At 62.0% G+C, this 13,223-nt stretch overlaps 2 protein-coding genes across 3 annotated transcripts in view; one reads left to right on the top strand and one right to left on the bottom strand.

Moving 5' to 3' along the window:
- Positions 1–7,646: 7,646 nt before the first annotated feature.
- Positions 7,647–13,223, top strand: part of RGS12 (regulator of G protein signaling 12) — a 118,807-nt gene continuing 113,230 nt past the window's right edge. For both annotated transcript variants that reach the window (XM_043573102.1, XM_043573103.1), the window contains exon 1: positions 7,647–7,695. The gene's annotated coding sequence lies outside the window, so the exon portion shown is untranslated. The remainder of the gene's footprint in view (positions 7,696–13,223) is intronic.
- On the bottom strand, positions 8,477–10,745 carry LOC122469538. Its single transcript, XM_043557039.1, has 3 exons — positions 10,562–10,745; positions 9,542–10,218; positions 8,477–9,509 (listed from the first exon to the last, which is right to left on the bottom strand). The coding sequence occupies exons 1-3, from the start codon at positions 10,743–10,745 to the stop codon at positions 9,153–9,155; spliced, it is 1,218 nt and encodes a 405-aa protein (XP_043412974.1). The 3' UTR covers positions 8,477–9,152.

The raw sequence follows: 13,223 nt of genomic DNA, 5'->3' as shown, positions 1-13,223 counted from the left end.
TTCATGCAGGAACAATGTGCTCCGGTTAATTAGTGTATGTTCTGTTCGGTAACGATGTGGTCTATCTAATTACTGCATGTTCTATTTGGTAACAATATCCCTAATTAATACAAGTTCTATTTAGTAGCCATGTACTCTATTTAATTAATTTCATGTGTTCTGGGTAAAAACATTATGCTTCATTTGACGTATTTCCCCTGTGCACTGACCGTAATGAATTCCAAAACACAGAGGTGCAGCCGGTCGGTTTTGTGGATGTTCAGGGAAGGGGCGGCTTTCCCCCGAGGAAGGTCAGGGAGGGCCTCAGGAGGCGGCCTGGAGCCGGAGCATTTCAGGTGGGGGCGGGTGTGAGTCGAGCTGGGTTGGGGGTCCCGAGACCCGCGTCCATCTCCCTGGTGACCCCTCATCTGCCCAAACCCTCTGGGTTCCACATGGGTCTGTCCTTCTCTGGTCGTGCCTGCCCCCTTGGTCCTTGTTTTGGGGTCCGCACCCCTCCCTGGCCCACACCGCTGACCGCAGACCCCCAGATTCACTGTCCCCGTTCCGTGCACGACTGCCACTGCCCTTTGTTGTCCCCTCCTCCACACAGCCAAGGGCTTTGCTGGAACAGATCTGCCCAGCCTCCTGGGTGTGGTTCCTGAAGTGGCCCTGCTGGGCCACCACACCTGGACTTCCTGGAGCCTCCTCTCTCCTGCCCTGGACATTGTGTCCCCAAGCCTAGCATGTGCCCAGTGCAGGGGGCAATCAGAAGTGCGCCCTGCCGATGGCCAGCTGTGGTCCTTTCTATCCAGGAGCTCCGGGGTGGGGGCCGTGGGACAGACGTGAACTTGACTCCCGTGCAGCATGACAGGATGGAGACAGGTGTGTGTATGGGCCTCATCTCCCCCTGGGCAGCGTGTGTGGGGTGAGTTGATCCCTGGCAGGTGAGGAAGAAGCCCCCGGGGCGGCTCGCCAGCAGGCCCACTGAGGACAAGAAAGCGGGAGGAGCACGGGCTGGGGAGGGGGAGGGCGCCCCGGGCCCAGGCTGAGTCCGTCCACTAGACACTTGACCACAAGCACTGGGTCTGGTCTCGTCTCTCCTGGCACCAAGGGCTTTCGGCTGTGAGGCCCCCACGTCCCGTCTCGTGACTTCTTGGGAGGCACACAGGGGCCATTTGAGGACAATCGGCTTTCCTCCTGCAGAAGACGAGGCCGTGGGACTGTGAACAGGACCAGGCAATGTGTGTGGCCGGCCTCGGGCGGTGGCCCAGGGCTCGAGGGGAGGGGCCGAGTCAGGCTTTGGGATCAAATCCCAGCCCCGTCACCCAGTCCTGACTTGCTACTGCCCCTGCTCCAGCCTCAGTCTCCACCTGCAGAATGGGTTCAGGGGGTGGGTGCAGGGGAGCGGGGGGGGGGGGGGGAACAGGTGTCAGGGGCAGGGTGGGAGCCAGGGAAGCCGACCTGGTGACGTCTACACCAGAGGTGTGTGTCTGAGGGAGGGGCTCATGTGGCCAGGCCTTTCTAGGTCAAGGACAGAATACCCCCCCCCCCCCCGGGAGCTGGGGCAACCGGGCTGCATGGAGTGCTGGGAGGACCAGCAGAGACCACACTGACCGGACGTACAGAAGGATGGGGTGGGCAGGGCAGGACAGTGAGGGGACAGTGAGGGAGGACAGTGATGGGGACAGTGAGGGGGGCAGTGAGGGAGGACAGTGAGGGGGCAGTGAGGGGGACAGTGAAGGGACAGTGAGGTCACAGTGTGAGACAGTGAGGGGACCGTGTGGGACAGTGAGGGGGCAGTGAGGGGGACAGTGAAGGGACAGTGAGGGGGCAGTGAGGGGGACAGTGATGGGGGACAGTGGCGGGAGATAGTGGGGGGACAGTGAAGGGACAGTGAGGTCACAGTGTGGGACAGTGAGGGGGCAGTGAGGGAGGACAGTGATGGGAGACAGTGGCAGGAGATAGTGGGGGGGACAGTGAGGGGACAGTGCAGGGACAGTGGGAGAAGGCAATGGGGTTTCCAGCTAATCCTTCCTGCTCTCAGAGCAGATGAGGTAGATGTGCCCACCTGGCTCCAGATGGGTGACCCAGAGCGCCACATCCTCTCCTCTGGGTTGACCCAGCGCTGCCTGCATCCCAGGGGACAGTAAGGAAGGTGAGCGAGGTGCAGGCCGGTGGGGGGGGGGGGAGCTGCTGGCAGGAGACCACGCTGGCGGCTCACTCCCCACCCCCCAGGTAGCAAGTCCCACCGCAGGGAGGAGCAGACCAGTGGGGAGGGGGCAGGCACCCTGCCCCCAGGGGGAGCCACCCACGGTCCTGGCCAGGAACAAGCCTCAGGCCTCCTCTCTGGAGTCCATGCCTGCTGGGGGTGGTGGGGGGCGGGGGAGGGAGGGGGCGTGTCCCCAGAGACCACAGGCTGCGGGCAGTCACTCCCACTGGTGAGCCGTCTGGTGGCCAGCCGGGGAAGGGGGATCAGCACTCAGCCCCTAGAACCCACCCCCCCCACCCCCGCCCCACGGTGTCCCGACTCCCCCCTACTCACTGGCAGGTGAGTTCCAGGAGCGCAGTGAACCCCGCACTGGTGGCCTTGGGGCCTCCTCCCCCGGTGGCATTGACCATCGGTGTGAGGGTGTGAGCGAGCTCTGGGCCTGCCCAGCTGTGGGGGGGGAGGGCTCTGTGCCTCCTTCCCTAGGTCAGTGTTCTTAGTGACTGAGAAGCCGCTTTGTGCAGGAAAGCCCCCCTTTTTAATGACAAGGGAAATTGGAAAATGTCTGCACAGAGCGGGGAGCCGGGGTAGAATGTGACACACACAGCCACCGTGTCCCCGCGAGGACCACGGATCGCATCGCCGTCCTTTGGGGTGTGGCTCGGCTTCTGCTGGATGGCTTTGCATCCGAGGGGGCAGCCGTGGGGTCCCAGAACCCACAGGGCCGGGGACTGCTTGGGGGGGGTCCCGCCAGCTGCCGGGTAGCGTCTGTACAATTTTACATTTAGGGACGAGGAGGACATCCATGGGGGCTGTGGACCCACTGGTGCATGTGCTACGGACTGGGCCCCTCCATGCCAGCCCGGCTCTAACCTCAGGGCAGGACGGGGTTTGGGGTGGCCTGGAGCCAGCGTCTGCTCAAACCCTGAAAGGGACAGTTCTCATAAAGTCCGGGCAGCCCTCTTTTGGGGACAGAGCGACCCTGGAGGCGGGAGACACGTCTACCGTAGAGAGCCGCATTGGCGTGAGGGGTCCTCCCGCCGAGGGGTCCCGCATCCCCTCAGGCCGGCTCTGGGCCCCGGAACAGAACGGAAATGTCTGTGGCTTTCCACCGGGCCGGGGGGGGGGGGGAGTGGGCACCGCAGCCTCCTGCCCACCAGCTCTCCTCTTCTGCCATCGTGGGAGCCAACCAGCCTCTAGCGCCCGCTTGCCACAGGGCCCCGCGGTCCAGCCCCCGCCCGGCTGCTCACTCAGGCGCCCCCCACGTCCCCCCTTGCGCCCCCGGGGCCCCAGCCCGCAGAAGGCGGCCGCCACCACAGCCTGTGGGCGGGCGCTCCTCAGAGGACATTTCTGAGGCTGGGTGACCAGATGCTTTATCGCCCCAAACGGACTCCTAGAGAGAAAGGGGGAGCTATTTATAAGCCTGCTTCGGATCCTCTGTCCCCCCTCCTCTCTCTGCTCCTCCTCTGCATTATCTCTTTCTCTCTCTCAAAAATAAACTAAACTTTAAAAAAAACAGGGGCGAGGCCCCTGGATGGCTCAGTCGGTTGAGCGTCCGACTTTGGCTCAGGTCATGCTCTCACGTTTCGTGGGTTCGAGCCCCATGTTGGGCTCTGTGCTGACAACTTGGAGCCTGGAGCCCGCTTCGGATTCTGTGCCTCCCTCTCTCTCTGCCCCTCCTCTGCTTGTGCTCTCTCTCTGTCTCAAAAACAAACATTAAAAAAAATTAAAAAAATAGGGGCGGCTGGGTGGCTCAGTCGGTTGTGTCTGACTCAGTTTCGGCTCAGGTCATGATATCATAGTTCGTGGGGTCGAGGCCTACGTTGATCTCTGTGCTGATGGCGTGGAGTCGGCTTGGGGTTCTCGGTCTTTCTCTCTCTCTCTGCCCCTCCCCCTGCTCCTCCTACTCTCTCTCAGAAATAGATAAAAACAAACATTAAAAAAAAAGAAAACACAGATAAAGAATGAAGACCACGGGTGTGTGCCAGGCGGAGCCGTAGGGGTGCCTGTGATGAACTCGAAGTCAGCTTGACTGGATCCTGGGGCCCCCAGACACGGGCCAAACGTCACTTCCGGCGTGTCAGGCGGGCGTCAGGCTTCACAGGGAGTGGGAACAGTGTCCCAGGGCCACGACCACACATTCTTGTTATTTTCTGTTTTTGTAAAGCTTATTTATTTCTTTTGAGAGAGAGCACAGTGGGGGAGGAACAGGCAGAGACAGAGAGAGCCTGACGTGGGGCTCGAACTCATGAACTGTGAGATCATGACCTGATCTGAAATTAAGAGTCAGACGCTCAACCCACTGAGCCACCCAGGCACCCCTGGCCGGAGGCTCTTGTAAAGCACCTGACTGGTAGAGGGAACTTAATCGATAAGACCTGTCTTCCCAAATAGAGACTCAGTTTCCCTTTCCACCCCTTCTCAGCATGACATTCCCCACTTCCAGGGGTCCTGAGTGCCCCGAAGGGATGGGCCAGCACGGAAGCAGCTCCCCCGCCCCACCCCTGCTGCATCAGCACCCTCCCTCCTCCCAGGCGTGCTGCCTGCCTGCGTGGACCCGGCACACACGTGCGGAGAAGCAAGACGAAGGCCTGCTGCACCACCCACCTCCCAGGGCGGCTCTCCACTCCTCCTCCCTGCTCCCGAAGCCTCCACTGGTGGGACTCAGCAGGAGCCTAGAAGGCGAGAAAGCGGGAGGAGGGTGAGGGTGGGGCTTATTCCCCAGCTTTCTCTGTGTGGAGCCATTCCCCTGGGTCCTGTCTGGCTGCTCCATCTCTCCCTGTCTCTCTGGGTTGTCCCCACGCTCCCTCAGCCCTGGAGGCGGCACCTGTTCCCCCCACACTGTGGGTCCTGGCTCTGCACTCACTCTCTGCCTTTCCTACCAACTGGGGCTTTGTTAGACTCTTCTCAAATTTCCTCCTGGGACCGAAACAAAACACAAGGCCTAATGAGGAGGAGATCCCAACCAGGAAAACGCGGTGGGGAGGCATGGAGAGGGGAGACAAGTATTTCTGAAGCCACACAAAACAGGTGATACATTCAGAAGAGAGGGAGACGGGAGAAGGGACGGCGCTGCACAGGGTCCAGGACACAAGCGCGTGAAGGATGGACAGGCAGTGAGTGGCCTGTTTCAAAGGGAAACAAGGCACAAGAGGAGGAGTCAAGGGCAAGCCGGAAGGAGCAGGGGCCCCAGCGCTGGTGAAAGGAAACGAGAGGATGAAAAAGGGACCCTGGCTTAAGCCGGCAGCTGAGACACAGCTGAGACAAGGCAGGGAGGACAGAGTCTCAGGAGGCAGGAGGGATACGTGATCCGATCGGAAGGGGCTGAGGCCTGTGACTGGGCGGGACACTGCCCACCTGCTCTCCTGCACCTGTCCCTGGACATACAGCGGAGGCAGGCTTGGGTGCTCGTCTCAGTCCACCTGGGTTGCTGGGACAAAAATACTACAGGCTGGTGAGGGGGACACTTATCAACAACAGAGCTCCCGAGGCTGGAAGTCCAAGATCAAGGCAACGGCAGATTGAGTGTCTGGTGAGAGCTTCACCGGTTCATAGCCAGCCGGTGGTGAAGGACGAGGGAGCTCACCGGAGTCTCTTTCGCAAGGCACGAATCCCATTTGTGGGGGACCCAATCACCTCCCAGAGGCCTCGTCCCCGACACCACCGCACTGGGGGCGAGGCCGCAACATGAGTTCCCCGGGTTCACAGGCCACGGCAGTGCCGCTGTGGAGACAGTGGGCCCCCAGCGTCTCAGAGCTCCCCATTTCTGGCCCCGTGGCAGCTCTCCTGGTGGCCCACCCGCGTCCACCATGCCGGCTCCACATTCTATAACTCTGTCCAGCGAGGTGGTTTATTTGCAACAAGGGGAAGACGCGTACTGACAATATGCTGTAGGGGAAGATCCCCCTTGCTATCGTTTTGGGAGCTCTGGAGGGAATATGAAACGTGGCTTAGTTCTCCGATTTTTCCATTCAACAGAGGGACTGGAAGTGTGATGGCTAGTGTATTTGTCGTGATGATGTAATAGACAACCCAGCAGGCTTCGGCCAGGTCTGAGAGCTGGCTGTGTAATTGAAAGCCAGGACCCAACTAGTCAGGAATCCTGCACTTGATTTTCCCCACTTAGAGTGTAGGGCAAATGCCCAGGGGACTGTTACCCCAAAGTACTCTAGCTGGTCATTATGACTACAGAGAAACTAATTTCCAAAGAAACAGTGATTGCTGAGGAAGAAGACAATAGAAGGCAGGGGAGAGGTAACCCTGGAGGGTCTCCTGGGGGACTCAGGCAGGAGGGGAGGGTTGGAGCAGTGCCCCTGGGGACCTCCAGGGCAACCGGGCAAAGCCTGCCTGGCTCTCGCACCTGTGGGAAGGACTAGGGCATGATTGTGCTCCTGGGGGGACAACACACTTCTCATCTGCTCCCCTCCCTTATTTCCAGGTGGAATTCAGTCTAGATGCACATCAAGGTCCTCTGGAGAGGGTGCGGGATCCCAGACTCTGGGCGGGGTCATGGAGGAAGCGTCCACTCGCCTTCAGGGACCGGGCTGGAGAGGAATCGGGGCCAGAGTGGGGGTCTCGCGAGGGGTGCCCAGGCGGGGGCGCAGTTGGGAACCCGGGCTGGCGGGGGGGATAGGGGGCCCAGGAGGCAAGAAGGGACCCTGAGGGGGGAACTCGGGAGTCGGGAGAGGACCCGGGTGGTGGTGGGTCAGGAGGGAACCCAGGCTGGGAGGGGCGGGGGGGGGATACGGGGCCCGGGAGACGCGAGGCAACCCGGGCTGGGAAGGGGGGAGTCGGGAGGAGACCCGGGGCAGGGACGCGAGAGGAGACTCTAGCTGGGAGGAACGCGGCGGGGGAGACGGGAAGGGACTCGGGTGGGCGGGTCGGGAGGGGACTCCTGGCGGGAGCGTAGGAGGGGCCGAGGAGATGGGAGGAGACCTGGGCAGGTGTGTAAGGTGGAGCCCGGGGCGGAGGCGCAGGAAAAGCCCCAGAATGGGAGGGGATCGGGGCTTACAGAAAAGAGAGGACTGGGCGGGGTATCTGGAAGGATTCCACCGCCGGAGTCTCCGTCCACCTCCGCGCGGGCAGCGGAAGTCTTGTCCCGGGTCCGGAGACTCCGCCCCCCCATATCCGCCGCGCAGGCCCCGCCTCCGGCTGAGGCCCCGCCCCTCATTTCTTTCTACCCTCGTCCCCTGGAAGCCTGGCCGCGCGCCCAGTCTCTCACCCCTGTAGACTCCGCCCCCGTAGGCCCGCCCCGCCCCCGTAGGCCCGCCCCGCCCCCGGCGGCTCCGCCCCGTCACCGAGGCCCCGCCCCACAGGCCAAGCATTCTGGCTCGGTCTTGGACCCGCCCACGTCCTTAGAGACCACGCCTTCCACCCGCCCCGCCCTCGCACAGACCACGCCCCCCCGCCCCCCGCCCACCAGGGCTCCCGCCCCCTGGGCGGGCGGCGGCAGCGGAGCGACCGTTGCGCGCGCGGGCGGAGCGGATCGCGGCCGGCGGAGCGAGCGGCCGGTAGGTTGCGGGCCGGGCGCAGGGTCGCCCCGCCTCCGTTTCTTTCTTCTCTGGGCGCGCGCTCGCGCTCTCCGCGGCCCGGCCGCCGGCCCCGCCCAGCGAGGCCGAGGGTCGAGGGGGCCTGGGGGCGGCCGGCGTCCGGCTCGTCTGGGTCCCCGCGTCCCCGGGCCGCCCGGCCGTCCGCCGCTCTCCTTTTGTTCCTGGGCTCTCCGCCGAGGACTTTGTCGTGGGCCCGGCGCGGGCGGACCCCGCCGGGGCCTGGGTTGTGGGGTCTCCGAGGGGCCGACCGGTCCTTGGCAGGACCCGAGGGTCCCGGTCCGGGGTCGGGGTGGGGGGCGGCGGATGGGCCGAGAACCCGGGCCCGCCGTGCCCACCGCGCTCGCCCAGACCTGGGCCGGAGCCCGGGGGCCCGTGTCTGCGTCCGGTCTGGAGTTTCCTGGTCGCCCCCAGCAGGCGGCCGCATTGTTTTGGGTCGAGGTGTCTCCAGGGACCCTAACTCCAGCGATTAACTGTGGCAACGTCAGTGCAGCGGCCGGGCGGGTTTCCCGGTTGTGGGGTGTAGACAGAGCGGCCCAGAGTTGTGGGGTGCAGACAGAGAGCGGTCCAGAGTTGTGGGGTGTAGACAGAGAGCGGTCCAGAGTTGTGGGGTGCAGACAGAGCGGCCCAGAGTTGTGCTGTATAGACAGAGAGTCGTCCAGAGTTGTGGGGTGTGGACAGAGTGGCCCAGAGTTGTGGGGTGTAGACAGAGTGGCCCAGAGTTGTGGGGTGTGGACAGAGCAGCCCAGAGTTGTGGGATATAGACAGAGTGGCCCAGAGTTGTGGGGTATAGACAGAGAGTGGTCCAGAGTTGTGGGGTGTGGGCAGAGTGGTCCAGAGTTGTGGGGTGTAGACAGAGTGGCCCAGAGTTGTGGGGTGTAGACAGAGCGGCCCAGAGTTGTGGGGTGTGGACAGAGCGGCCCAGAGTTGTGGGTGCGGACAGAGCAGCCCAGAGTTGTGGGATATAGACAGAGTGGCCCAGAGTTGTGCTGTATAGACAGAGAGTCGTCCAGAGTTGTGGGGTGTGGACAGAGTGGCCCAGAGTTGTGGGGTGTAGACAGAGCGGCCCAGAGTTGTGGGGTGTGGACAGAGCGGCCCAGAGTTGTGGGGTGTAGACAGAGTGGCCCAGAGTTGTGGGGTGCAGACAGAGAGCGGCCCAGAGTTGTGGGGTGTAGATAGAGAGCGGCCCAGAGTTGTGGGGTGCAGACAGAGAGCGGCCCAGAGTTGTGGGGTGCAGAGAGCGGCCCAGAGTTGTGGGGTGTAGAGAGAGAGTGCCCCAGAGTTGTGGGGTGTAGACAGAGCGGTCCAGAGTTGTGGGGTATAGACAGAGAGTGGTCCAGAGTTGTGGGGTATAGACAGAGTGGCCCAGAGTTGTGGGGTATAGACAGAGAGTGGCCCAGAGTTGTGGGGTGTAGACAGAGCTACCCAGAGTTGTGGGTGTGGACAGAGCGGCCCAGAGTTATGGGGTGTAGACAGAGTGGCCCAGAGTTGTGGGGTGTGGACAGAGCGGCCCAGAGTTGTGAGGTATAGACAGAGAGTGGCCCAGAGTTGTGGGGTGTAGACAGAGCTACCCAGAGTTGTGGGGTGTGGACAGAGCAGCCCAGAGTTGTGGGGTGTGGACAGAGCGGCCCAGAGTTATGGGGTGTAGAGACAGAGTGGCCCAGAGTTGTGGGGTGTAGACAGAGTGGCCCAGAGTTGTGGGGTGTAGACAGAGTGGTCCAGAGTTGTGGAGTGTAGACAGAATCCCCGGAGTTTTGGGGTATAGATGGAGAGCAGCCCTGGAGTTGTGGAGTGTAGATGGAAAGGAGCCCCAGACTTGTGGGGTATAGGCAGAGCCCCAGAGTTGTGGGTATAGATAGGGAGCAGCCTTGGAGTTGTGTGGTGTAGACAGAGCAGTCCAGAGTTGTGGGGTGTGGACAGAGCGGCCCAGAGTTGTGGGGTGTAGACAGAGTGGCCCAGAGTTGTATAGATAGAGCTGTCCAGAGTTGTGGGGTGCGGACAGAGCGGCCCAGAGTTGTGGGGTGTAGACAGAGTGGCCCAGAGTTGTATAGATAGAGCGGCCCAGAGTTGTGGGGTGTAGACAGAGTGGCCCAGAGTTGTGTAGATAGAGCTGTCCAGAGTTGTGGGGTGTAGACAGAGCGGCCCAGAGTTGTGGGGTGTAGACAGAGTGGCCCAGAGTTGTATAGATAGAGCTGTCCAGAGTTGTGGGATATAGACAGAGTGGCCCAGAGTTGTGGGGTGTGGACAGAGCAGCCCAGAGTTGTGGGGTGTGGACAGAGCAGCCCAGAGTTGTGTGGTGTAGACAGAGCAGTCCAGAGTTGTGGGGTGCGGACAGAGCCCCAGGGTTGTAGGGTGTAGATGGAGAGCAGCCCCGGAGTTGGGTGCAGACAGGGGCTTCCGAGTGTGCCTCCTGGCCTGGCACCTGCCCGGCCACTTTCCTGGGATGAGGCCTTGGGCAGGTGACCGCCCACTCGTGCCTCAGGTCCCCTTAGAGGATGGCTCGGGAACGTGGCCTGCCAGGAGGCCGCTCTTGGTTATGAGGGGTCTGTCCGGGGCCCTGGGAGCGCCCGTGTCAGTGATGCCGTGGTCACGGTGTGCTGTGGGAGGGGCCCGTGGGAGGCCGGTGGTCCCGCAGGGGGCCGGCTCCGGAGAGGAGGGGCGCAGCGGAGGGGGCAGCACCCCCACCCTGGCCGTGGGGTGAAGCGCACGGGGAGGGGTCCTGGCGTCTGGAACGGGCAGTGGGGGAGGGGAGGAGGAGTAGAGTGTGGTTAAAGTTTTACTGTGGAAACATAATTGTCACCGTGTGAACTTCATAAAAATGCCACCCCACCCGGTGGGTTTGACGACCAGAGACCGCAGGCACGCAGGGCTCGGCGCGGGACCCGGACTTGAGGGACGCTCCTCAGGTGGACGGCCCAGTGCTTGGGTGCCCACAGCGAGGGCCCTGGCCGACGGGCAGTGAGGGACGTGGGCACTTCTGGGGCCGTGGGGACCAGCGGGGCGAGGGAGGCCATGGGGGCCAGAGGGAAGGCCATGGACTCGGGCTGGACGTGTGGGGCGGCCGTGGCGGCTGTGTCGTGGGGTGGGTCGGGGTGAGGAGAGGGGCACCGAGCAGGCCTGCGCGGCAGAGAGAGGGCAGCTGCCGGTGCTGGCAGCCCCAGGGTCAAGGGCAGGCCTCGCTCCCACTTTCTAGAATGAAGGCTGCTGGGAAGGGAGGGCCGGGGAGCAGATGAGGCTGTAGGGCTGGGACTGGGCGCTGGCTGTGGGTGCCGGAGGGCGTGTGGGGGGAGGCGCAGGGGGGAGGCTGGTTGAGGCTGCCGGAGGCACGTGGGAGGGACAGGAGGGACGGGAGGGACAGGCGTGCTGGGGGCCATCCCTCCCACCCTCTCAGGGAAGACGACAGGGGTTCGCTTTGCGATTGTGTGGTCTCCTGCCCCCTGCCCTGTCTGTGTCAGAACCAACCGGGCCAGGCAGACAGTGAGGACGCAGGAGAAAACAGGGTGTCGGGGCGGCAGGCGGTGGGTGCAGCAGGTGCCCTGTTACATTTCACCTTTTCTTTGACTTGGCGAAAGTCCTGTAAACATTTCTTTTTCGAATTAGCGCTTGAAAGAGTTTCCTGTGGCTGCTGTAACAAATCACCACAAACTTCGGGGCTTCCGCATAGGAAGCCAGAAGTCCGAGATGGGTGTCACTGGGCCGAAACTGAGTGACACCTCGCTCCGGGAGAGCCCATTGCGTCCCCTTTGAGCTTCTGGGGGCCGTCCTCAGTCCTTGGGCCCCGCGTCCCCGGCTCCCCGGCTCCCCGGCTCCCTGCCTTCCTCCCACAAGGGCCCCTGCGATTGCAGACCCGGGGCCTCTCCCACCTCCACGTTGTCACACCTCCAAGTCCCTGCTGCCTGTCGGTGGCGTTCCCAGTCCGGGAACTGGGACCTGAGTCTCGGGACCAGTGTCCAGCCCCCCGCCGTGCTCCGCACCTGGTGTCTGGGCGGACCGCCTTTCATCTCACGCACCTTCTGGGGTGGGGCCGGTGGCCCGGGCAGAAGATCGGCCTCAGGTGACTTGTTCTTACTGCTCGGGGGGGTGGGGGGTGGTCACTGCTCCCTTGACCGTCTGACGAAAACTGGAGTCTCTCTTGAGACGCGCGCTCTGTACACAGGCCCATGTGATTTTTACCCGTGATTTCCGGCTTCACTCGTTCAAAAGGTCACCTGATCCGTTGGTCCGTGTGCACCGGGCAGAGAGCTCTTGTGTTAGAGCCTTTCCCACAGAAAGCAGGTGCTTTGTCCTTTCTGGCCATCTTCCGTCTCTCATCCCGTGGCTTGGCTGTCCCCAACCCTCTAACCATGGTGACCCCCGAGGTATACCCTTCCCCGGCTGTGTTCCTGTTCACACAGTCATTTCTAGATAGACACGCACGCACACACGCAGATGTGCACACACAGATGCACACGCACAGACCTATCCCTCCACACAGACACAAGACACCCACACAGATACTGAGAGGCGCACACGCACACACGGATCCCCGCAGAGGCACACACGGACACCTTCCCGCAGACACAGAGGCACCCCCAGACACACGCGCGCGCACACACCGTGCTACTCACCTTTTTCTGCATCTTGCTGTCCCTAAACCTTGGTCGTGATCATCCCTCCAGGACGCTGGGTGAAGGGCCAAGACGACAGATTGTCCGCGCCTCCTGCAGTGTCGTCTGAGCTTTCCGTTTTCCCACAGGTGCAGCGGAACCTCGGCTCTCCCAAGGCCCCTCCACCCCTTCCTCTCCCTCCACCTCCCACCACAGTCTAGCTTTTGGTTAAACCTTGACCCTGGGGATGGTTTGTCACCGACCGGCTCAGGACACTGAGTGCAGCAGCTTTCCTACCCGGCCCTGCCACCCGCCTATTCCAGAACTCTCTCCTGCCTTACACCCCCATTGTGGCGGTGCCTGCTGTTGGGGCGTTTTCTCCCGGGGTCCCGCGTCCTGCCCCGGTCTGTTCTGGTCCCGGGAAGGCCCCTGCACGGCTGTCGCCCCGCGTCCCCTGTGCCACTGTCCCTCTGTGTCGGTCCCCGCACTCTGGTCCCCTCTCTCCGCCTGGGCTCACTCGTTTTGCTGAAGGAGGTATTCTGGATAGCTAAGGGACATTACATAGATATTACTCTCGCCTTTGGTTCTGAAAATATCTTTACTCCTCAGTTACTTTTGGTTTAGCTGGGTATAGAATATTGAAAATACTGAAAAATATTTTCTCAGTTTTAAAAAAAAAATTTTTTTTAATGTTTATTTTTGAGAGAAAGAGAGGGAGAGAGAGAGACAGAGTGTGAGCAGGGAAAGGGCAGAGAGAGGGAGATACAGAATCAGAAGCAGGTTCCAGGCTCTGAGCTGTCAGCACAGAGCCTGATGTGGGGCTCAAACCCAGGAACCGTGAGATCATGACCTCAGCCAAAGTCGGACGCTCAACCGACTGAGCCACCCAGGTGCCCCTATTTCCTC

The sequence above is a fragment of the Prionailurus bengalensis genome, chromosome B1 (assembly GCF_016509475.1).
Source record: "Prionailurus bengalensis isolate Pbe53 chromosome B1, Fcat_Pben_1.1_paternal_pri, whole genome shotgun sequence".
In the NCBI taxonomy this organism is placed as follows: domain Eukaryota; kingdom Metazoa; phylum Chordata; class Mammalia; order Carnivora; family Felidae; genus Prionailurus; species Prionailurus bengalensis.
This window is presented reverse-complemented; position numbering and strand designations above follow the sequence as displayed.